Source organism: Dendropsophus ebraccatus, chromosome 4, assembly GCF_027789765.1.
Source record: "Dendropsophus ebraccatus isolate aDenEbr1 chromosome 4, aDenEbr1.pat, whole genome shotgun sequence".
Classification (NCBI taxonomy): domain Eukaryota; kingdom Metazoa; phylum Chordata; class Amphibia; order Anura; family Hylidae; genus Dendropsophus; species Dendropsophus ebraccatus.
The window spans coordinates 7124485-7149633 of record NC_091457.1 but is presented as its reverse complement, the minus strand read 5'-3'; the positions used below and the strand labels follow the sequence as shown (position 1 = coordinate 7149633).

Below are 25149 nucleotides of genomic sequence, written 5' to 3'. Positions count from 1 at the left end.
GATTGGCAGATACACAACATGGAGTCCAGCTAAACCAGGTGACACCACGTGATGGCTCCATCCTGACTGTCACCCAGCTTTCCCAGATCCGGATATACAGAGTTCTACCATAGGATGGATATATGGCTATACAGCTACACTAGATGCCGTGTAAGCCGGAGGCCTCCGTGCACCATGTTACTCAACACCCAGATATATATAAACAATACGCCCCATAAGGGTTTACATTACAGATCCTCTGATCACTGCAGCGGCAGATGATGGAAACAGAGGGCGCCATACTCCGGCCAGACAATTACTGCCATCTAATGTATATACTGTATGTGTACTGTAGCATGGCGTCCTCCGTGCAGAGACTATCCTCTGCCGGCAAGATGGCGAGGGAGGAAGTGTGAGCGGGGGTCTCATCTATAGGATGATCAGCGCCGATCCTGATGGTTCTGTGGGTTACGTCCTATTCATATTGCAGCTATATACACAGTGGAGTCCTATTACTATATATAATATCCAGCACGGACAGCAGCTATATACACAGTGGAGTCCTATTACTATATATAATATTCAGCACAGACAGCAGCTATATACACAGTGGGGTCCTATTACTATATATATAATATCCAGCACGGACAGCAGCTATATACATAGTGGGGTCCTATTACTATATATAATATCCAGCACGGACAGCAGCTATATACACAGTGGGGTCCTATTACTATATATAATATCCAGCACGGACAGCAGCTATATACACAGTGGGGTCCTATTACTATATATAATATTCAGCACGGACAGCAGCTATATACATAGTGGAGTAATATTATAATATATAATATCCAGCACGGACAGCAGCTATATACACAGTGGGGTCCTATTACTATATATAATATCCAGCACGGACAGCAGCTATATACACAGTGGGGTCCTATTACTATATATAATATTCAGCACGGACAGCAGCTATATACATATATAATATCCAGCACGGACAGCAGCTATATACACAGTGGGGTCCTATTACTATATATAATATCCAGCACGGACAGCAGCTATATACACAGTGGGGTCCTATTACTATATATAATATCCAGCACGGACAGCAGCTATATACACAGTGGGGTCCTATTACTATATATATATAATATCCAGCACGGACAGCAGCTATATACATAGTGGGGTCCTATTACTATATATAATATCCAGCACGGACAGCAGCTATATACATAGTGGAGTCCTATTACTATATATATAATATCCAGCACGGACAGCAGCTATATACACAGTGGAGTCCTATTACTATATATAATATTCAGCACAGACAGCAGCTATATACACAGTGGGGTCCTATTACTATATATATAATATCCAGCACGGACAGCAGCTATATACATAGTGGGGTCCTATTACTATATATAATATCCAGCACGGACAGCAGCTATATACACAGTGGGGTCCTATTACTATATATAATATCCAGCACGGACAGCAGCTATATACACAGTGGGGTCCTATTACTATATATAATATTCAGCACGGACAGCAGCTATATACATAGTGGAGTAATATTATAATATATAATATCCAGCACGGACAGCAGCTATATACACAGTGGGGTCCTATTACTATATATAATATCCAGCACGGACAGCAGCTATATACACAGTGGGGTCCTATTACTATATATAATATTCAGCACGGACAGCAGCTATATACATATATAATATCCAGCACGGACAGCAGCTATATACACAGTGGGGTCCTATTACTATATATATAATATCCAGCACGGACAGCAGCTATATACACAGTGGAGTCCAATCAGTGTCATACTCTCCCACCGGAGGACTGGTGAATCCTCCGGTGGGCCCCCAGCGCAGAACCTGCAGGAACACTGACTGACATGTTATTTCTCACTGGTTCTTCCTCTGTGGGCCCCCAGGATCACCTCCTCTGCCCCAGCTACCCCAGTCTGACACTTCATCCAATGGTCGGACACTCAGGATGGGGGGTTAGTACGGGTCACACATCCGGCTGCAGGGATCGGGGGTTAGTACGGGTCACACATCCGGCTGCAGGGATCGGGGGTTAGTACGGGTCAGACATCCGGCTGCAGGGATCGGGGGTTAGTACGGGTCAGACATCCGGCTGCAGGGATCGGGGGTTAGTACGGGTCACACATCCGGCTGCAGGGATCGGGGGTTAGTACGGGTCACACATCCGGCTGCAGGGATCGGGGGTTAGTACGGGTCACACATCCGGCTGCAGGGATCGGGGGTTAGTACGGGTCACACATCCGGCTGCAGGGATCGGGGGTTAGTATGGGTCACACATCCGGCTGCAGGGATCGGGGGTTAGTACGGGTCACACATCCGGCTGCAGGGATCAGGGGTTAGTACGGGTCACACATCCGGCTGCAGGGATCGGGGGTTAGTACGGGTCACACATCCGGCTGCCGGGCTCGGGGGTTAGTACGGGTCACACATCCGGCTGCAGGGATCGGGGGTTAGTACGGGTCACACATCCGGCTGCAGGGATCGGGGGTTAGTACAGGTCACACATCCGGCTGCAGGGATCGGGGGTTAGTACGGGTCACACATCCGGCTGCAGGGATCGGGGGTTAGTACGGGTCACACATCCGGCTGCAGGGATCGGGGGTTAGTACGGGTCAGACATCCGGCTGCAGGGATCGGGGGTTAGTACGGGTCAGACATCCGGCTGCAGGGATCGGGGGTTAGTACGGGTCACACATCCGGCTGCAGGGATCGGGGGTTAGTACGGGTCAGACATCCGGCTGCAGGGATCGGGGGTTAGTACGGGTCACACATCCGGCTGCAGGGATCGGGGGTTAGTACGGGTCACACATCCGGCTGCAGGGATCGGGCGGTGAGTAGAAAACATCACAGTAAAACACTCCAGAAGATTCACCTCGGGTAAATACGAAGATCCGAACATGGAGGCCAAGTGGGCGGCTTTCTCTCTAATATTCTTTTTATGGAAATCTCTTATCGCTAAAGCCTGCGCCCTTTTCTGCCAGATACGGAAAGAGGAAAAAGAGGGAAAAACGTAAAAATAGTAAGAAGGAGAATACAGAGGAGACAAGACGACAGGACGGCGTGCGGCGGCCAATCAGGTGATCGCTGAGAATGGAAGCATCTGATTGGCTGCTGCCATGTGCTGATTTGCATACGAGTGCAGTGCTGGAGCATAGACAGACAGGTGTCACGTGCAGAGAGGACATTGATTGCTGCACCTGCATGCAACTTTGCTGCATTAACCATACATGATATTATTCCCTTCTTTACTGTGGCTATCACGGTCAGACTGTTGTCCTTTATTTTCTATTTCCTATATTATTAGGTGATTTTGTTAGTGGGGGAGTATTGGTGGGGGGGGATCCATACATAGAAGAGAGGGGCAGAAAATGGGCCCTCCCTAATACATTTCATCCCTCCTTTCTATGCCCAGTTGGTTGGTTCCTCCTCCACACTTTGCTGATGTCATCGTGTCTTGACTCCACCCATGAGTAAGTAGGAAGCTTAGCCCCGCCCCCCTGGAGCTGCCTCTATGTATGAACGCTCTTGGGGAGTAATGTAGGGTAAGTAGTGAGGTATAACACATGGCAGATGATACGTGGCAGTGTTATTGCATGCTACACGGACACTCATGCTGGTATATATATATATATATATATATGTATGTATGGGAGGCGGGGTCACCTGCTGAGCCCTCTCTTCAATGTGCTGCAGACGCTCTAAGATTCCAGTCAAAGCAACAACAGAAGCGTAGGAAGAGGAAAGAGAGTCTTCACTTTCTGCAGGACTGGAAGGGCTACCAGTCTCTTCTCTAGAATGTGGCTCTCTGGTTACAGTAGCTGAGGATGACCAGGCTGTCTCTCTGGTTACAGTAGCTGAGGATGACCAGGCTGGGGATAAGCAGGCAGTCTCTCTGGTTAGAGTATCTGAGGAAGGCCTGGCAGTCTCTCTGGTTAGAGTATCTGAGGAAGGCCTGGCAGTCTCTCTGGTTAGAGTATCTGAGGAAGGCCTGGCAGTCTCTCTGGTTACAGTAGCTGATGAAGGCCTGGCAGTCTCTCTGGTTACAGTAGATGATGAAGGCCTGATTGTCTCTCTGGTTACAGTAGACGATGAAGGCCTGATTGTCTCTCTGGTTACAGTAGATGATGGAGGCCTGATTGTCTCTCTGGTTACAGTAGCTGATGAAGGCCTGGTTGTCTCTTTGGTTACAGTAGATGATGAAGGCCTGATTGTCTCTCTGGTTACAGTAGATGATGGAGGCCTGATTGTCTCTCTGGTTACAGTAGATGATGGAGGCCTGATTGTCTCTCTGGTTACAGTAGCAGTGGCAGGCAAGGTGGGCTGCGTCAGGTACCTGGCAATATGCTGGGATCTAGCTACTGCCTGAAACTGGGAAAGACTGCAAATGAAAAGAAGGGTTCCTCGGTCTTCACCGGATCTCATGCATCACACTCAGACACTGGCTTACTGTCATGGTGAAGGTCAGCGGAGCTCTAGCACTGGTCACTGTCCAAGTTGTCAGAGGGCGCATGCTTATGTCTACTGGAATGGACACCTCTGCCATACAGGGTAGGTGCAAGCCCATAGCAATTGTCTAATTCAGCCAATGTAACCCTCTACAATCTGCCAGGATGAACTGATCAAAGCCGTCTGAGGGTGCTAAAGTTTCTAGTCATCTAATGGTTATTGACAGGAGACGATCTATATATGATGGCGCAGTAAGCAGCGGTCTAGAGAACTTAAAGTATGTCAGAAATGTGTACTGCAACTTAAAGGGGCACTCCAGCCTAAATAGATGGGATGTCCAGTAACTATGTTATATTCTATCTTATATAGTTACATCGTATCTGCTCCAGTCACATACAAAGCTGCTCACCACAGTCCAGACCTCTATGGCTGCTCAGATAACATGGGCCTCAATGTGCGCCGCAAAACTACAACTCCCATCATGCAATGAACGCCAACTAAAACACCTATCATGCAATGACCCACAGCTACAACCCCCATTATAACCTGACCGCCAAGTACAACTCCCATCATGCCCTGACTACCATCAACTCCCATCATGCAATGACCCACAACTACAACTCCCATCATGCCCTGACCGCCAACTACAACTGCCATCATGCCCTGACTACCAACAACTCCCATCATGTAATGACCCACAACTACAACTCCCATCATGCCCTGACCCACAGCTACAACTCCCATCATGCCCTGACTGCCAACAATTTCCATCATGCAATGACCCACAACTACAACTCCCATCATGCAATGACACACAACTACAACTCCCATCACGCCCTGACCCACAACTACAACTCCCATCATGCCCTGACCCACAACTACAACTCCCATCATGCCCTGACCTCCAGCGGCAACTCCCATCATGCCCTGACCCACAACTACAACTCCCATCATGCCCTGACCCACAACTACAACTCCCATCATGCCCTGACCGCCAACTACAACTCCCATCATGCACTGACCCACAACTACAACCCCCGTTATGACCTGACCGCCAACTACAACTCCCATCATGCAATGACCCACAACTACAACTTCCATCCTGCCCTGACCGCCAACTAAAACCCCCATTATGACCTGTCCGCCAACTACAACTCCCATTATGCCCTGACCGCCAAAACTGCCATCATGCCCTGACTGCAAACTACAACTCCCATCATGCCCTGACCGCCAACACTGCCATCATGCCCTGACTGCCAACTACAACTCCCATCAATGTCCTTCTAAAATAGGTGGGGGGGTCACAGGTTGTTAAAACAATGAGAAGCCAAGTCTGACCCTGAAATCTGATAAACTAAAGCAGAACTATGATTGCAGCTCTGGAGACAGACCATCAATAAGATCTGATGAAGACTAAAATTTTTGATAAAGTTATCTGTTCGTTCTGCCACAGCTGTAATTCCCTTGTCAGCCTGTTAGGAGTTGTAGTATAGGAGCAGGATAGGGGTAAAGGGTTTGCCGGCCCCCCACCCCCCTCTAAAAGTCAGAAACTCCACCCACTCACACTGTGCTCAGCATCATACCTGCTTTCTGGGATCGGTCTGAGTAACGCAAGGGGGTGGGTCCGGAGGTTTAGCAAAGCGAGGGTTAACAGGAGGCGGGTCACAGGGTGTAAGCTCTGCTGCCGAGGTGTCAGGAGGAGGGGGGGAAGCCTTTTATTTTATTTCCCAGCCAAATGGATGAATGATAAAGAAATGACAGCAGAGAAGAGATGGAGAGATTAGCGGAGGAGTCAGAGGAGCGGGGGAGGGGGGCACTGAGGGATCAGGTTATACATGGAGATTAGAGACATCAAGATGAGGATGAGAAACAAAACCCTGTTCACACCCTGCAGTAACCATGCAGTATATCATAGATGCAGCTTTTCTGAATCATCGGCTGTCAGCTGCACATCTCCCTGTAAAACAGGAGAAGTGCAACTGACAGCCGGCAGCAGGAATCGACTGCCACCTGGTGAAGGCTATGTAATCGAGCGCCGATCACCGAGATGTCACCCCCACCAGGAAGAGTATTACCGCCGGCTATCTATAGAGAAGCGGCGCCCTTCAGCAGTCACTCTCTAAGAACAAAAGTGATGAAAAAACAAATGGGAAAAGGAAATCCCTTTAAGTGGTGATTATGTTACACATCTACGTTACTCATGTCCTCAGTGAGTGCGGTATTGCAGCTCAGTGCCACTGAAGTGAATGGAGCTGAATTGTAATACCGGACACAACCTGAGGACAAGAGTGGCGCTGCATGAGCCGTACCATAGGCTGCGGGAGCCCTTTATAGCAGGATGATGAACAGCAGATATATGTCAGTAACATTTACCGGGTGTGAAATAATCGGCTTATTATACCCGCCACAATTTACCTGTCTCCGTAATGATGAATTTGGCGCGTTCTCCTCGAACTTGGCCAGTAACTGTGTAGTCATGGACTTGACTTTGTTCTGATTGATCACCTCCTTGGTGTCGCTGCACTCCGTGCCAGAGTTGATGCTTTCACTCGACAGACTCACCGGCTGCAACATAAAGATCGAGAAACCCGACTTATTGGCGTCTGCTAAACCTTCTACCTGGTCAATCACCCCAGAAATACCGAGACGGAGGGCGCTGACCGGCAACGGCCACATTCCAGGGATGCCTGCCACTAACCCTGCCAAAGACTGGGACAGCTCAGTGATCACCAAGGATGTAACTGCCTAATCTTCTCTATAGGGGGCAGTATTATAGTATATTCCTGTATATAGGAGCAGTATTATAGTTATATTCCTGTATATAGGAGCAGTATTATAGTAGTTATATTCCTGTATATAGGAGCAATATTATAGTAGTTATATTCCTGTATATAGGAGCAGTATTATAGTAGTTATATCTCTGTATATAGGATCAGTATTATAGTAGTTATATTCCTGTATATAGGAGCAGTATTATAGTAGTTATATTCCTGTATATAGGGAGCAGTATTATAGTAGTTATATTCTTGTATATAGGAGCAGTATTATAGTAGTTATATTCCTGTATATAGGAGCAGTATTATAGTAGTATATTCCTGTATATAGGAGCAGTATTATAGTAGTATATTCCTGTATATAGGAGCAGTATTATAGTAGTTATATTCCTGTAGATAGGAGCAGTATTATAGTAGTTATATTCTTGTATATAGGAGCAGTATTATAGTAGTTATATTCCTGTATATAGGAGCAGTATTATAGTAGTTATATCCCTGTATATAGAAGCAGTATTATAGTAGTTATATCCCTGTATATAGGGGGCAGTATTATAGTAGTTATATTCCTGTATATAGGAGCAGTATTATAGTAGTATATCTCTGTATATAGGATCAGTATTATAGTAGTTATATTCCTGTATATAGGAGCAGTATTATAGTAGTTATATTCTTATATATAGGAGCAGTATTATAGTAGTTATATTCCTGTATATAGGAGGCAGTATTATAGTAGTTATATTCCTGTATATAGGAGCAGTATTATAGTAGTTATATTCCTGTATATAGGAGCAGTATTATAGTAGTTATATTCCTGTATATAGGAGCAGTATTATAGTAGTTATATCCCTGTATATAGGAGCAGTATTATAGTAGTTATATTCCTGTATATAGGAGCAGTATTATAGTAGTTATATTCCTGTATATAGGAGCAGTATTATAGTAGTTATATTCCTGTATATAGGAGCAGTATTATAGTAGTTATATTCTTATATATAGGAGCAGTATTATAGTAGTTATATTCCTGTATATAGGAGGCAGTATTATAGTAGTTATATTCCTGTATATAGGAGCAGTATTATAGTAGTTATATTCCTGTATATAGGAGCAGTATTATAGTAGTTATATTCCTGTATATAGGAGCAGTATTATAGTAGTTATATTCCTGTATATAGGAGCAGTATTATAGTAGTTATATTCCTGTATATAGGAGCAGTATTATAGTAGTTACATTCCTGTATATAGGAGCAGTATTATAATAATGTTATGTACCTGATGGTCCAAAAAAAAAAAAGGTCAGGTCTGAGGTCTAAATACTGTGTAAAGTTCAGTGGCCTCAGTCACATGGTCGCCCCAGACGTTATCGGTATCTCGGGTCTGGTTTTCTTCCTCCGTATCTCTTGCAGATAACATGAGGTTTCTTGCTATGTGTTATATGTTTATATTATGACGTGGATTGTATATAGGTCTGAGATTGCTGGACTCCTGGAAATTTTTAACAGGGGGACGCCCGACTATTTTTAGCAGGAGACTATATATATATATATATATATATATATATATATATATATATATATATAATATATATATATATATATATATATATATATATATATATATATATATATATATATATATATATATATATATATATATATAATCTAGACCTGTCAGACTGAACATAGTTCTTCTTCCTATAATATAAAATCTCAGTTATTATGGCCGCTCTGATGTCACCACGCGCAGTGATGTATCTGGACTCCACTAATAATGATTCCAGTAAGTAATCAGCACCGACCTCATCAAAGAGCAGCATGGCCGTCCTCCTCCTCCTCTTGTTCAGGTCGTTCTCTTCAGATTTATTTTCTCCCTGAATAAAGTTAAAAAAACTGATAATTAACGTGACTCCTGGCTGATAAACTTTACCTGTACTGATACACTGTAACAAACTGCGCAGGAGACAGAGTCAGGCAGCTGGAAAGGCGGCCATATTGGTTCTTACCCAACAAGTATCCTGAAGGGAACAAGCTGTATGCAGTGTATAAGCCCATGTGTGACTCTCCAACTCTTGCAAAACTACAAGTCCCAGCAAGTCCTGACAGCTGCATCCTTTTAAGCAATTTCCTCCAATCTTTGGTTCTCCACATGCTGCTAAACAACAACTCCTGTCATGCCAAAGTCAACCTCTTCTCTTAAAGGGGTACTCTAGTGATTATTTCTTCTTGCAAATCAACTGGTGTCAGAAAGTTATATAGATTTGTAATTTACTTCTAGGTAAAAATCTCCAGTCTTCCAGTACTTATCAGCTGCTGTATGTCCTGCAGGAAGTGGTGTATTCTATCCAGTCTGACACAGTGCTCTCTGCTGCCACCTCTGTCCATGTCAGGAACTGTCCAGAGCAGGAGAGGTTTTCTATGGGGATTTGCTGCTGCTCTGGACAGTTCCTGACATGGACAGAGGTGGCAGCAGAGAGCACTGTGTCAGACTGGAGAGAATACCCCACTTCTTCCATTTGTCTGGGCATGATGGGTGTTGTAGTTTTACAACAGTTGAAGAGTCACAAGTTAGGGAAACTAAAGGATGACTGGGCATGCTGGGAGTTGTAGTTTATTAACAATAGGAGAGGCACAAGTTGAGAAACCCATAGGCTCTCTGAGCATGCTGGGAGTTGTAGTTTGGGGTCAATGTTGGAGGGCTATAGCTATAAGACTGTGGAGAAAACTGAATGGCGGCATGTCTAGGCACAATGTAAGGACTATCGGTCGATTCCCCTATACCAATCCCCTTGATACTATCCCTATATACTACACGGAATGAGCAGAGTGTGACGTGCGCTCCACTGACATAGTGACAAGCCCCCCTCATCCCCCATCGGCGGCACTGTACATATGTCCCGCATTAGGGTAACACATGTTGGGGTGAGGGAAGGATTTGCTGGTCGCACAGCGTAGGCTTTATACATGAGATAAGTGTTTAGTGACTGATCCCCTCCAGTATAATATGGGGGGGGGGGGGTATGATGGGTAATAAATCACAGATCTGGTTATTTTATAGGATTGAAGTATAAAAAAACGACAGAACGTAGACGTCTCAGACCGCGGCGAGAATAATTAACTTCAGGAGGTAAAGACGCCGGCGTTCCTGAGGGGAATCTGATGACATCATCGCCCGGGTCACCCAGATTACAGTGTTTTGTTTCTATGGATATTTGGGGTGACAACAAAATTAGGGGCCCGGAGTCATCTCCTCCCATAGTATGAGAGAAGAGCCGCAACGCTGACCACAACGTCTGATCCCCCGACGAGGAGAAGCGGAGGAGACACCAAAGCGAGAAACAGAGACGTCCTCTAATCCTGCAGCGTCCATTATAACCTCATCAATCCCCATGTATCATCAGCTCCGGAGGAACATACAGCAGCTGCACCTTATTAAGAGGCTGAGGATGATACCACAGTCATCTCCCTCCTATAACATACAGATCCCGGCTACCGGGGAGTCACAGCACTGCGCTGAGTGACAGGCTGCATTATACTCCAGAGCTGCACTCACTCTGTACATATATTACATTACTAATCCTGTACTGATATACACTCCAGATATATAGGCCATAACACACATATTTATAATAAAATACCAATCTTTATTTCAGTATATAAAGTATACAATACAGTGATAATGAGAAAGGACAGGAACTGTATGGTTTATGGAGGTAAAACAAACAGGCAGCAGAATATACTGAGATATCACATATACAGCTCTCTAATATACTGAGATATCACATATACAGCTCTCTAATATACTGAGATATCACATATACAGCTCTCTAATATACTGAGATATCACATATACAGCTCTCTAATATACTGAGATATCACATATACAGCTCTCTAATATACTGAGATATCACATATACAGCTCTCTAATATACTGAGATATCACATATACAGCTCTCTAATATACTGAGATATCACATATACAGCTCTCTAATATACTGAGATATCACATATACATCTCTCTAATATACTGAGATATCACATATACAGCTCTCTAATATACTGAGATATCACATATACAGCTCTCTAATATACTGAGATATCACATATACAGCTCTCTAATATACTGAGATATCACATATACAGCTCTCTAATATACTGAGATATCACATATACAGCTCTATAATGTACACTGACCCGTTATAACAAAGTGCAAATCCCAGTACCATCTATCTATCTAGAGTACAGGTGACTGACAAGGTCTCATAATGCAGGGAGATATATACCAGGCAGGGTACAGGTATATACATCTATCACACAGAAACCAGTGCAGTATTATTATACACAGGTTAAGGTGCAATAAGCGTATATATACACATACATACATAGCCAAACAGTCCTGATACTAGTAGCTGTGCCTGCCGTTCAGCCCTCACATCTTATATAAGAATTGATATGGTTTCCATGCAGTATAGGTGGTATTATCCTGTACTGATCCCGAGTTAGATCCTGCAGTGGCGTAGCTTCCATAGAGGCAGGACAGGCAGCTGCTATGGGACCCTGCCACAGGGGGGGCCCCGGGGGAGGACAGGGAAGATAAGAGCTGTCCTGTGTCCTTCTGCTTAAACCCTTATGTACTGCAGTGTGTAAGTAACTCAAAGTTTACTCACATGCTGCAACACAAAAAAGGGTTAAAAAGCAGAAGACAGGGAGATCTCTGCTTCACTGCTATGATAACCTCTGTTCTCAGGAGTTCCTGCAGAGGGCGGGTGGAGCAGTGAAGCACAGATCTCCTTGTCTTCTGCTTTATAACCCTATTTTGTGTTGCAGCATATGAGTAAACTTTGAGTCACTTACACAAGAGTCTGCTCCTGCACCTATGTATTTAACCCTTATAGGTAAATACAGTGGATTGGCTCTCGTCTCTGCCAGTCACTTTTATAGCTGCAGGCTGGATTCTGCCTCTGGCCACAATAGATTTTATTTATATGGCCAAGCCTATATATATATATATATATATATATATATATATATATATATATATATATATATATATATATATATATATACACATATGCAGTGCTTTGTGTCGTGCCTAGGGGGCCCCATGAATACTAGCTGCACCCCTGACATCCTGTATTATACCCCAGAGCTGCACTCACTATTCTGCTGGTGAGGTCACTGTGTACATAGATTACATTACTGATCCTGAACTGATCCTGAGTTACATCATGTATTATACCCCAGAGCTGCACTCACTATTCTGCTGGTGGGGTCATTGTGTACATACATTACTGATCCTGAGTTACATGCTGCATTATGCTCCAGAGCTGCATTCGTTCTTATACTCGGGGACAGTGTGTGTTTCGGCTCTCACCTTTGGCACTCTCTTTCTGGGTAGGGTTAGGTTGAGGTAATTGTTACTGAGCAGACTGGATGGTTTGGAGGAATAGGCGTCTCCGTTCTTCCCGTTGTCTTTGGAGAAAGAATCTGAAATGAGAAGAGGGTAAAGCTGAGATGCATATACTGCCCCCTAGAGGCAGGGTGGTGAATTACTGGTGTATATGGACAATGATAGGATGTGTGGTGTCCCACTAGGAGTGTTACTATTATTCACACCCTTTGTAAAAGTCTGTACTTTTGTGGTCTTATTGCAACTACAGTATTAGATGTCGCTGTATTGTATAACTGAAGTGTGGAAGCCGAACAGCTGAAGTGTCTCAAAGAGTAATTGTATTTATGTGTACCAGATTCTGCTTTCTTTTGTCGTATCAACTATTCCCATTCTCCTCTTTTGTTGCACTCTTTCCACCCAACCACAGCGCACCCTATACGCTGGTTAGGAAGTTAGTCCCTTGGGTGAGGGAGGAGCCTTAGCTTAGCTTCAGTGGAGAAAGCACCCTGGTTCTACCTGGGCCCTGGCCTTCTGCCAGGTCCCCTCTACAGAAAGCATTAGTCTTAGTCAGTACCCAGCATGGGTAGGACGCAGGAGAGTGCACACTTACAAACTTCTTTCCTGAAGCACCTGTACGCTGTGTGATGCAGTGCTAAACCCTTTAAGAGAGGACTAGCCAACAGATCACCGCAGCCCACGCCGAGGACTAGGAGTAACCAAAGTGCAGGACAGTATCCAATAAAGAGCCAAAGAGCTAGGAGCTGATCCAGGTAGAGCAAAGTTACTGGAAAGTCTATGAACTCCATCTTGCAACGCAAGTGTCAGCAGGAAACCCTCAGCAATCTGCTCATCCCAGGTAACAAGGTCTTGGGCCTGTGTCACCCATTAGTACGGTTTAGCCAAAGCTAGTGGGCCTCAGGTGGTGTGAAGACTATAGGAAAGTCAATACATGGGCACAGTTTGTCTTCTACTTCTTCTACAAGTATTCTTCTATACACTCCAACCTCCCACCAGAGCACATTACTACTTGGGTTGAGACTCTCACGGCAATCTCCTCTCTACTACCTCAGTACAACCTTATCAACTCTACTACATCCTACCCAGCACTTATCCCACCGATCTGGTGGTTCTATGTTCGAGTATTTATTGGAACTGTATCAAGTGTATCTCAAGATTCATTGTATTACCTGCTGCACATTAACAAGTAGTAATGAGTCACCGTTATCAGCTGTGTCTCTGATTACTGGCCACCACCTGCACAGCACCTACACCGCAACCTTGGGACATCTCCCCTATCTGTGGGTGGCGGGTCCTACTACTATTCGGGAGGGTTACTACACCGCTCTGACCACCTGTGACTACACTATCCCAAGGGACCCTGCAGCAACCCGACAGGACACCGACCACAGGGGAGAAGGGTACAACCGGCCTTACACTATAAAAGCAGGCGTGCCATCACCCCTGTGTGCCCACCTGGCACTGGCTTCACCTGACGAAACCCTTAAGCTCCGTCTATATCTTGGCCATCCACCCCAGGAATGGCGTCACACTTCCATCTAGCAAGTGACCGGCCGTCCCACCGCTAAAACATCATCAGGGGGCTCAGATGATGCTGGTGGAGGTCATGGAGTGATGAGATGACCGCGCGGCGCCCCAGTCACGCTACAAAGCGGTACTCACCGACCGGCCTCAGAGGGGCGCCCCTGAATAATTCATAGAACTTGGAGAGGTAGAGCACCATGCTGAGCTTATCTGGCTCCTCCGTGGACGCCATCTCCTTCCCCGTGGTGATGGGCGAGATGCCAAACTCTTTCTCCGCGATATCAAACGCCAGCTGGTTGTTCCTGACGGCGTCGTCCTCATTCAAAGAGTAAAAGTCACTGAGGAACAAAGGAGGCGAAATCAGAGGAGGAACGGAGTCAGCTGCGGGCCGCCGATCAAAGAGGAAGAAGAACCCCAATCTACAGGTCCCAGCAGCATACAAATACACTGGTGCCTTGGATTACGAGCATAATTCGTTCTGGGACCGCGCTTGTAATCCAAATCCACTCTTATACCAAAGCAAATTTTCTCATAAGAAATCACTGATCCGCAGACAATTGGTTCCACACCCCAAAAATAATGATTTATTATTCTGAATAACATGTAAAACAAATGAAACAAACATTCAAAAACAGCAGAATCTGTGATATTATAAGTTACTGTACAGTAATGGAGAGGATGGGAAACACAAGGGCTGAGAGACTGCAGGGAGCAGGAAGGAATGAGCAGGACAGATGTGGGCACATACATGCAGCACTCTCTGTCCGGGGAGAGAGGGGTTACAGCTATGGAGAGATTACCTCCACAGTCCTGTCCCCTGATGTAAGCCCCAGCCTGAAGTAGATCTGCTATGATTTGGAAGGTGAGGGAGACTTCCTCGGTCAGAGTACAGTACTGTAGACCCCGCTATGCAGACCATGCCCCTCCCCTACTCATGCGCCCACCCAGTACAGGGAGCTCTTAAACCAAAGCGATGCTCTTAAACCAAGTCACAATTTTGAAAAACTGTGAGCTCTTAAACCAAAACGCTCTTAAACCAAGTTACTCTTAAACCAAGGTACCACTGTAGTCCTGGAAATATTGCCTCTAGATGGCGCCAATCTGCCTTTCTCAGTAGCATTGGCCCCCTACTTGTGGTCCATCAGCTGTTGGAAAACTACAAGTCCCAGCATGCCTTGCCAAAGGCTGGAACTTGTAGTTTTCCTATAGGTGATGAACCACAGATTTTCCACCTGCCATAGGGTATGCAATGCTAGCTGGGAAAAAATATGCAAATAAGGTGTGCTCAGATGGGAAATAATCCAATCTCTACTGCCACCTATGGGAGGTTCCCTGTAGGTGATTCCTTAAAGGGGTAGGTCACAAAAAAAGAAATTACTTCCAATCAACTGGTAACAGAAAGTGCCAGAGATTTGTAATTTACTTTTATTAAAAAAAAATCTCAAGTTTTATAGCACTTATCAGCTGCTGTATGTCCTGCAGGAAGTGGTGTATTCTCTCCAGTCTGACACAGTGCTCTCTGCTGCCTCATCTGTCCATGTCAGGACCTGTCCAGAGCAGCAGCAAATCCCCATAGAAAACCTCTCCTGCTCTGGACAGTTCCTGACATGGACAGAGGTGGCAGCAGAGAGCACTGTGTCAGACTGGAGAGAATACACCACTTCCTGCAGGACATGCAGCAGCTGATGTGTACTGGAAGACTGGAGATTTTTTTAATAGAAGTAAATTACAAATCTCTGGCACTTTTTGGACCCAATTGACTTGCAAGAATTTTATTTTTTGCTGAACTACCCCTTTAAATGGGCACTGTCACTTTAAACATATCTCTAGGGCATGTCAAAAGTTTATTTTTAAAGTTTATACCGGTCAGGGTCTGGGTGTTCAGACCCCCACCGATGGTTAGATGAAGCCAGGAGAACCCCTAGGCTATGTGCTTGCTGTGTCTCCTGAAGAAGATGGAAAATCAAGTGAAGCACTAAGCTAAGGGCTTCTTCTGACTCTGTATGAACATCCAGACCGTGACTGATCAGGACATGTTGAAAGGGAAAAAAACTCTAATGTGTCCCCTGCGCCCCCAGCCCTCAGGCTGTGTGCGGTATTACAATTCAGCTTCATTCAGTTCAATGTAACTGAACTGCAACCCCCCCCCCCCCAAACAACTATGGCGGACTCACATAAGGTCTGGTCGGAAGTGGTGAATGATGGCACATAGTGCAAGGCCGCTCTTCCAGGAGCTGGTGAGGTTGGTGACGGTCACGTTCCTGTAGTCCTCCGTCTGTTTCTGACACCAGGTTAGGAGCTTGTTGGGTCTAATGTCGGATTCTGAGGAGACAAGAAGGATCGGTCACCTGTAAGGATCCTAATTACATTCTCTAAATCTTCAAATCTCTGTTCTTTAAACCCTTCTTGATATTTGACGTACATCACGTCTGGATAGTTATACGGAGCAGGTCCAGGAGCTGAGCCTGCTCCATACATGGGGGTCCAGGAGCTGAGCCTGCTCCATACATGGGGGGGGGGGTCCAGGAGCTGAGCCTGCTCCATACATTGCGGGTCCAGGAGCTGAGCCTGCTCCATACATGGAGGGTCAAGGAGCTGAGCCTGCTCCATTCATGGGGGGTCCAGGAGCTGAGCCTGCTCCATACATGGGGGGGGGGGGGGGTCCAGGAGCTGAGCCTGCTCCATACATGGGGGGGGGGGGGGGGGTGTCCAGGAGCTGAGCCTGCTCCAAACATGGGGGGTGGGGGGTCCTGGAGCTAGGCCTGCTCCATTAATGGGGGGGTCGAGGAGCTGAGCCTGCTCCATACATGGGGGGGGGGGGGGGGGGTCCAGGAGCTGAGCCTGCTCCATACATGGGGGGTCCAGGAGCTGAGCCTGCTCCATACATGGGGGGGGGTTGGGGTGTCCAGGAGCTGAGCCTGCTCCATACATGGGGGGTCCAGGAGCTGAGCCTGCTCCATACATGGGGGGTCCAGGAGCTGAGCCTGCTCCATACATGGGGAGTCCAGGAGCTGAGCCTGCTCCATACATGGAGGGTCAAGGAGCTGAGCCTGCTCCATACATGGGGGGTCCAGGAGCTGAGCCTGCTCCATACATGGGGGGGGGGGTGTCCAGGAGCTGAGCCTGCTCCATACATGGGGGGGGGGGGGGTGTCCAGGAGCTGAGCCTGCTCCATACATGGGGGGGTGGGGGGTCCTGGAGCTAGGCCTGTTCCATACATGGGGGGGTCGAGGAGCTGAGCCTGCTCCATACATGGGGGGGGGGGTCCAGAAGGTGAGCCTGCTCCATACATGGGGGGTCCAGGAGCTGAGCCTGCTCCATACATGGGGGGTCCAGGAGCTGAGCCTGCTCCATACATGGGGGGGGGGGGGGGGGAGTCCAGGAGCTGAGCCTGCTCCATACATGGGGGTTCCAGGAGCTGAGCCTGCTCCATACATGGGGAGTCCAGGAGCTGAGCCTGCTCCATACATGGGGGGTCCAGGAGCTGAGCCTGCTCCATACATGGGGGGTCCAGGAGCTGAGCCTGCTCCATACATGGGGGGTCCAGGAGCTGAGCCTGCTCCATACATGGGGGGTCCAGGAGCTGAGCCTGCTCCATACATGGGGGGTCCAGGAGCTGAGCCTGCTCCATACATGGGGGGTCCAGGAGTTGAGCCTGCTCCATACATGTTGGATAAAGCAGGGTATTATGGCTATTCCAGAGTCAGAAAGAAAAAAAAACAAAAATGCAGGTAGGGGTTAATAAGCCCCGTACTTACCATGCCGGGTTATCCCCACAGATCTCCTAATGGAGCTGGCTCTCTCCAGAGGACACCCGTACAGCTCCCCGGTCATGTATAGATGTTTCACCTACAACAAGAGGCGTGTATCAGTATAAAGCATATAATATATCACTATATAATGTATCACTATGTATCACTATATAATGTATTACTATATAATGTATCACTATGTATCACTATATAATGTATTACTATATAATGTATTACTATGTATCACTATATAATGTATTACTATGTATTACTGTATAATGTATCACTAAGTAATGTATCACTATGTATCACTATATAATATATCACTATATAATGTATCACTATGTATCACTATATAATGTATTACTATGTATTACTTGCAAAAGGAAAAGTCCAGCACCAGTGCAGCGGATAAAAACTTCTTTCTTTATTTGTGCAAACTTCACATACAGGAACTAGACATGCGGTAGGTTGACGCGTTTCGGCGTATCTCACGCCTTGTTCACAACACAATATACCATATACTGTTTTCCCACAAGCTTATATGGGCGGTATCAGACATCACATGACACATAATTAAAAAATCACAAACACATGGATTTAAAAACAAGCACAAAAATGGTACAAACACTAAACCAAATGAATTAGGAGACCTGAGGCAGAAAATCGTTCCTAAATATATCTCAATAACATGAACAGAAATAATACATAAACAATATTGAATTTTAAATTTTAGTAAGTCATAATAAGATCGTGTCTAGCATTTAAACCACCAGGAGACCTACTCCCCAACCTAAAAATCCAAAAGGACTCCCTGTTAAATAGTTTTCTTTTAAGAGAGCCCCCTCTTTTTGATGGGTAAATTTTTTCTATGCCCATGACTCTAAGAAATTGTACATTACCTCCATGTGCCTCTCTAAAATGTTTAGTTAGGGAGGACACATTTACCACCTCATTCCTACAATCGGAGATATGTTTACGTATTCTAGCTTTGAGGCTGGTAGATGTGCATCCTACGTACTGCAGGTTGCATTGTGTGCACATAGCCACATATACCACATATGTAGTGTTGCAATTAATGTAGCTGTGGATTTTAAAAACGTTCCCATTAACGCAGGACTTAATTTCCTTAGAAACCGCAATGTGTGAACATGTCACACATCTTTGGTGTCCACATTTGTAGGATCCTTTAATGTCTAACCATGTTGCTTCCTGATCTTTGCCTCCTGTATACAAAGATGGAGACAGGATCGATCCCAGAGTCGGAGCTCTTCTGGATACGACCCTAACTCCACCTTTGGTCATACTGTGTAGTACCTCATCTTGCCACAACAGTGGCAGATGTTTGTTAATGATGTTTCTAATCTGTGAAAACTGTTTACTATAGGATGTAACAAATACTATATCATTATTGCCCTGTTTGTTACGTTTGTAATGTCCCCTATTACGTGTCTGTTCGGTTAGTAATCCTGCTCTATTAACCCTAGAAATCTTACATGCTGCCTGATCCAGAAGCTCCTGTCTAAAACCTCTTTCCCTAAATCTCAGTTGTAATTTCTCCATTTCTAAAGTGTAGACATCCTCTCTGCTACAATTGCGTTTTAATCTAAGGCATTCACCATAAGGTATGTTGTTGACCACATGCGGTGGATGACAGGATGTGGCCATGAGAATGCTGTTACCTGCACACTCCTTCCTATATGGCAGTGCCTCTATACATCTTTGGTTAACATTGGCCACTAATCTGACATCTAGAAAGGTAATTTCATTGTTACCAAAATGTGCAGTAAACTTGAGCCCAAATTCATTACCATTGAGGTAGTCTACAAAATTATGGAAGCAATTCTCACCATCTCTCCATATGACAACCAAATCGTCTATATACCTTCCTATCCATTGTATAGATCCAAAAAAGGGATTGTCATCAGAGAATATATAATTAAGCTCTAAAACTGACATTACGATATTGGCGAGAGATGGTGAGAATTTAGCTCCCATACTTACTCCCTGTATTTGTAAGAAAAATTCATCATCAAAAACAAAATAGTTGTGATTAAGCAAAAAATCCGTGGCCATAATAAGAAACTCAATTTCTACAGCCGAGTATGAGCTAAATTTGGTCAAATAAAATTCTAGTGAGGAAATGGCAACTTGTTTGGGGATTGACGGATACAATGCCACAACATCTAATGTTCCTAATTTCCATTCTTCATTCCATTCTATATTGTTAACAATGTTGAGAACATGTTTCGTGTCTCTAATGTGGGAGGGAGTTATACCCACTAATGGTTGGAGGAAATGATCCACCCAGGCCCCCAATCTTTCCCCCATAGAGCCTATCCCGGCCACTATAGGTCTTAAAGGGGGAGGAAAGATACCTTTATGAACCTTTGGTAGAGAATGGTATACAGGAGTAACAGGATCCTCTACATAGAGATAATCCGCTATTTTTTGATCCAAAGCTCCCAACACAACACCATCCTCCAACAAACGTTTTAGTTTGGAGAGAAAAACTTTCTTAGGGTCACATGGTAGCTTGCGGTATACATTAGTATCAGATAACATTTCATGATTCATTTTCTCATAGAGACCTGAATCCAACAGAACCACTGCGCCCCCTTTGTCCGCATTGCGGATAACCAAATTTTTGTTATCTTGTAATTCCCGCAAGGCGGTTTTTTCCTGTACAGTTAAGTTATCAGAGTTATGGCGCCTGGGTTCTGTTAGTTCAAGGGCAGTGAGGTCTCTTTCCACCAGCTCCTGGAATCTATCAAGAGCCTCACACCTGGAGGATAGTGGATAGAAACCAGGATTGCTGGTCCTGAAAGACGCCCCATGGGAACTCTCCCCTATAGCCGATTCAGAGGCAAGATCTTGCAAATAAAGTGCCGACATTTGTTCAGAAAAACTAGTGCACATGTGTACAGATTTATCATGACTATCAATCATATCACCTTCTGATTTATGTATATTAAAAAAATGTTTTTTAACTGTTAAGTTACGTGAAAATTTATTGACATCAAGAATGGTTTTATATAAATCAAAGTCACAAGTGGGAGAAAAATTAAGTCCTTTTTGCAATACGGAGAGTTGGCTGTCAGAAATAATAAAGCTGGACATATTAATAACAGAAAGTTCATGTGTTAATTGCGTTTTGGGTACCTTCTTGCCGCCATGTTTGCGGCCGGCTCGTCTCCTTCGTTTTTTGACGCCTTGTTTTTCTTTATCGGTGTCTTCTTATTTTTATTTGCTGTAGATGGTCCCGCAACCGATGAATCCGACTCTGAGGAATGACCACGCTGGTCCTCGGAGTCCGAAAAACTCACATGTGGCTTGTCGCCCGTGTTTTTGTTATGGCGGCGTTTTTTATGCACCCGTTTTTTCAAGATGGATCGGGGTGTGTTGGCACCAAATTCTTGGTCGCCACTTTCCTGGAAGCTTCTCCAATCATAAACTTCTTTTCTCTCATAGTCACTGACATCACGTTGGAATTTGTTTCTTTTGTATGTAATAATTTCTGTTTCCAGTTTCTCCACATTATCTTTTAGAGACTTATTTAGGTCATTATAACCCGTTACGTCCTTGAATTTGGCAACCAAAGTCCGAGTCTCTTCTATTTCATTTGCCAGAGACACAAGATATTTCTTCTCTCTGTCTATGATTAGATTCATGATCTTAGTAGAGCATTCTGATAGTGCGGTTTCCCAATCATGTTTGAACTCAGAGTCATAGATTCTAGTGGGAAGTTTTTTCAAACGGAGACCTCTTGGGATCATCTCCTGTTCCACATATTGTGATAAAGTCTCTTTATCCCACCATACTTTAAGTTCTTTGGTTGTTAGTTGTTCCAACTTGCGCATGAGTATGTGTAAATCTGAAGGAGCATTTTCACCAATTGGACTGAGGTTAGTCTTAAATACATTTGCAGCTTTAGCTTTGCGACTAGCATTATCCCCCAGTAATATCTGGTGAGTACCTTCTATGTCCGGTGAATGATCTCCTTCATTTTCCATCGGTGAAGTTTGCTGAGACATGATTGTTCAAGTAGTAGCTTTAGTGCAGGCGTGCACGACCTCTGGTTCCACAGTGAATAAACAAATGCTGATTTGGGGTCAGCTCACCTGCTACTTCCACTCACGGTGCACGGCAAAGCCCGGAGCCAGGGCAACACATGCAAAAGGAAAAGTCCAGCACCAGTGCAGCGGATAAAAACTTCTTTCTTTATTTGTGCAAACTTCACATACAGGAACTAGACATGCGGTAGGTTGACGCGTTTCGGCGTATCTCACGCCTTGTTCACAACACAATATACCATATACTATTTTCCCACAAGCTTATATGGGCGGTATCAGACATCACATGACACATAATTAAAAAATCACAAACACATGGATTAAAAACAAGCACAAAAATGGTACAAACACTAAACCAAATGAATTAGGAGACCTGAGGCAGAAAATCGTTCCTAAATATATCTCAATAACATGAACAGAAATAATACATAAACAATATTGAATTTTAAATTTTAGTATGTCATAATAAGATCGTGTCTAGCATTTAAACCACCAGGAGACCTACTCCCCAACCTAAAAATCCAAAAGGACTCCAAAGGTGGAGTTAGGGTCGTATCCAGAAGAGCTCCGACTCTGGGATCGATCCTGTCTCCATCTTTGTATACAGGAGGCAAAGATCAGGAAGCAACATGGTTAGACATTAAAGGATCCTACAAATGTGGACACCAAAGATGTGTGACATGTTCACACATTGCGGTTTCTAAGGAAATTAAGTCCTGCGTTAATGGGAACGTTTTTAAAATCCACAGCTACATTAATTGCAACACTACATATGTGGTATATGTGGCTATGTGCACACAGTGCAACCTGCAGTACGTAGGATGCACATCTACCAGCCTCAAAGCTAGAATACGTAAACATATCTCCGATTGTAGGAATGAGGTGGTAAATGTGTCCTCCCTAACTAAACATTTTAGAGAGGCACATGGAGGTAATGTACAATTTCTTAGAGTCATGGGCATAGAAAAAATTTACCCATCAAAAAGAGGGGGCTCTCTTAAAAGAAAACTATTTAACAGGGAGTCCTTTTGGATTTTTAGGTTGGGGAGTAGGTCTCCTGGTGGTTTAAATGCTAGACACGATCTTATTATGACTTACTAAAATTTAAAATTCAATATTGTTTATGTATTATTTCTGTTCATGTTATTGAGATATATTTAGGAACGATTTTCTGCCTCAGGTCTCCTAATTCATTTGGTTTAGTGTTTGTACCATTTTTGTGCTTGTTTTTAAATTCACGTGTTTGTGATTTTTTAATTATGTGTCATGTGATGTCTGATACCGCCCATATAAGCTTGTGGGAAAATAGTATATGGTATATTGTGTTGTGAACAAGGCGTGAGATACGCCGAAACGCGTCAACCTACCGCATGTCTAGTTCCTGTATGTGAAGTTTGCACAAATAAAGAAAGAAGTTTTTATCCGCTGCACTGGTGCTGGACTTTTCCTTTTGCATGTGTTGCCCTGGCTCCGGGCTTTGCCGTGCACCGTGAGTGGAAGTAGCAGGTGAGCTGACCCCAAATCAGCATTTGTTTATTTACTATGTATTACTGTATAATGTATCACTATATAATGTATCACTATGTATCACTATATAATGTATTACTATGTATTACTGTATAATGTATCACTATGTAATGTATGACTATGTATCACTATATAATGTATGGTAATATAATAATCCCTGATGGTCCGTGTAATGTCATGTGATCTGTTAGGATCTGCAGATCCATCATCTTCTGCACAGCCTGGATTCCAATGAATTGGCACATGTCCTAGAGACAGGTAGGTTATGATTGGGGGTGTTCAGACTCCCCCCAAACCTTTGGAAGAGCTGGAAGAAGCGCACAGCTAAGTGCTTCTCCTGACCCCAACTAAGAATCAGTGGAAGTCTGAACCTACAGACCCTAACTGGTCAGAACTTTTATATCTCTCTAAGACATCAACTATTTTTTGGTTCTTAACTGGTGTATAATAAAGCAGAGTTGTCACAGCCCCGCCCTCTTTTACTAGCAGTGACCTGTAATGGAGGGTTTGTTACAACGTATCAGTGCAGGACCGGTAAAGGAGGTTTTCCACTGCTGAAGGTAATCCCCACAGCAAGCAGAGATCTTACAATGCAGAACTGAACACAGACCATACTAGAGGCTTACAGAGCACATAGGACCGGACATCCCAAAGGGAAACCAGATCTTCTAGGCTGAGGCTGCACTACTGAGACAGTCTGGTGACATCACATGCCAAATCCTCCCCTCCTGCCTGTGTGGGCGGGATACGTGTGATGTCATCAGAATCCCTCAGTAGTGCAGCCTATATATGTGATGTCATCAGAATCCCTCAGTAGTGCAGCCTGTGTGGGCGGGATACGTGTGATGTCATCAGAATCCCTCAGTAGTGCAGCCTGTGTGGGCGGGATACGTGTGAAGTCATCATAATCCCTCAGTAGTGCAGCCTGTATGGGCGGTATATGTGTGATGTCATCAGAATCCCTCAGTAGTGCAGCCTGTGTGGGCGGGATACGTGTGATGTCACCAGAATCCCTCAGTAGTGCAGCCTGTGTGTGCGGGATACGTGTGATGTCATCAGAATCCCTCAGTAGTGCAGCCTATATATGTGATGTCATCAGAATCCCTCAGTAGTGCAGCCTCAGGCTTCAGGGATCTCCGCTACTAACCTGATGGGATCGGACGCAGTTGGAGTTCAGGTTGGGATACCGCGTTCCGGGGTCGAGCGTGTACTGGTCAAAGTTCTTGCTGATGTTTTCGGGCGTGGTCTGAGGTAGGAGGCGGTAGATACTCTCCCTGGTAGAAGAGAGGAACAGACGGGGGGGTCACACAGAGGCCCATCACACCCCCACAGTGCGGTCATACAGAGTCAGGACTCCCCCCCCCCCAACCTCCTCCCGTGCGGTCATACAGAGTCACAAAGTCAGGACCCCCCTTCCTCCCATGCGGTCATACAGAGTCAGGCCCCCCTCCTCCTCCGGTGTGGTCCTACAGAGTCAGGCCCCCCCTCCTCCTTCGCTGTGGTCATACAGAGTCCGGACCCCCCTCCTCCTCCGGTGTGGTCATACAGAGTCCAGACCCCCCTCCTCCTCCGGTGTGGTCATACAGATTCAGGACCCCCT

At 45.1% G+C, this 25149-nt stretch overlaps 1 protein-coding gene across 16 annotated transcripts in view; it reads right to left on the bottom strand.

Annotated features, from left to right (window-relative positions):
• MICAL2 (microtubule associated monooxygenase, calponin and LIM domain containing 2) overlaps positions 1-25149 on the bottom strand; it is a 168218-nt gene that overhangs the window by 81565 nt on the left and 61504 nt on the right. For 12 of the 16 annotated variants that reach the window (XR_011362519.1, XM_069965047.1, XM_069965051.1 and 9 more), the window contains exons 10-18: positions 24697-24823; positions 17956-18046; positions 16372-16519; positions 14336-14535; positions 12638-12750; positions 9066-9137; positions 6912-7061; positions 6080-6208; positions 2923-3024 (exon numbers count right to left, since the gene is read on the bottom strand). Coding sequence is in view for 15 of the 16 variants with exons in the window: in XM_069965047.1 (XP_069821148.1) it covers positions 2923-3024; positions 6080-6208; positions 6912-7061; positions 9066-9137; positions 12638-12750; positions 14336-14535; positions 16372-16519; positions 17956-18046; positions 24697-24823 (1132 nt within the window). In the remaining variant the exon portion in view is untranslated. Of the gene's footprint in view, positions 1-2922; positions 3025-4386; positions 4429-6079; positions 6209-6911; positions 7062-9065; positions 9138-12637; positions 12751-14335; positions 14536-16371; positions 16520-17955; positions 18047-24696; positions 24824-25149 lie in introns of those variants that run through there. The other 4 variants (XM_069965058.1, XM_069965059.1, XM_069965062.1 and 1 more) reach the window with 3 other exon arrangements.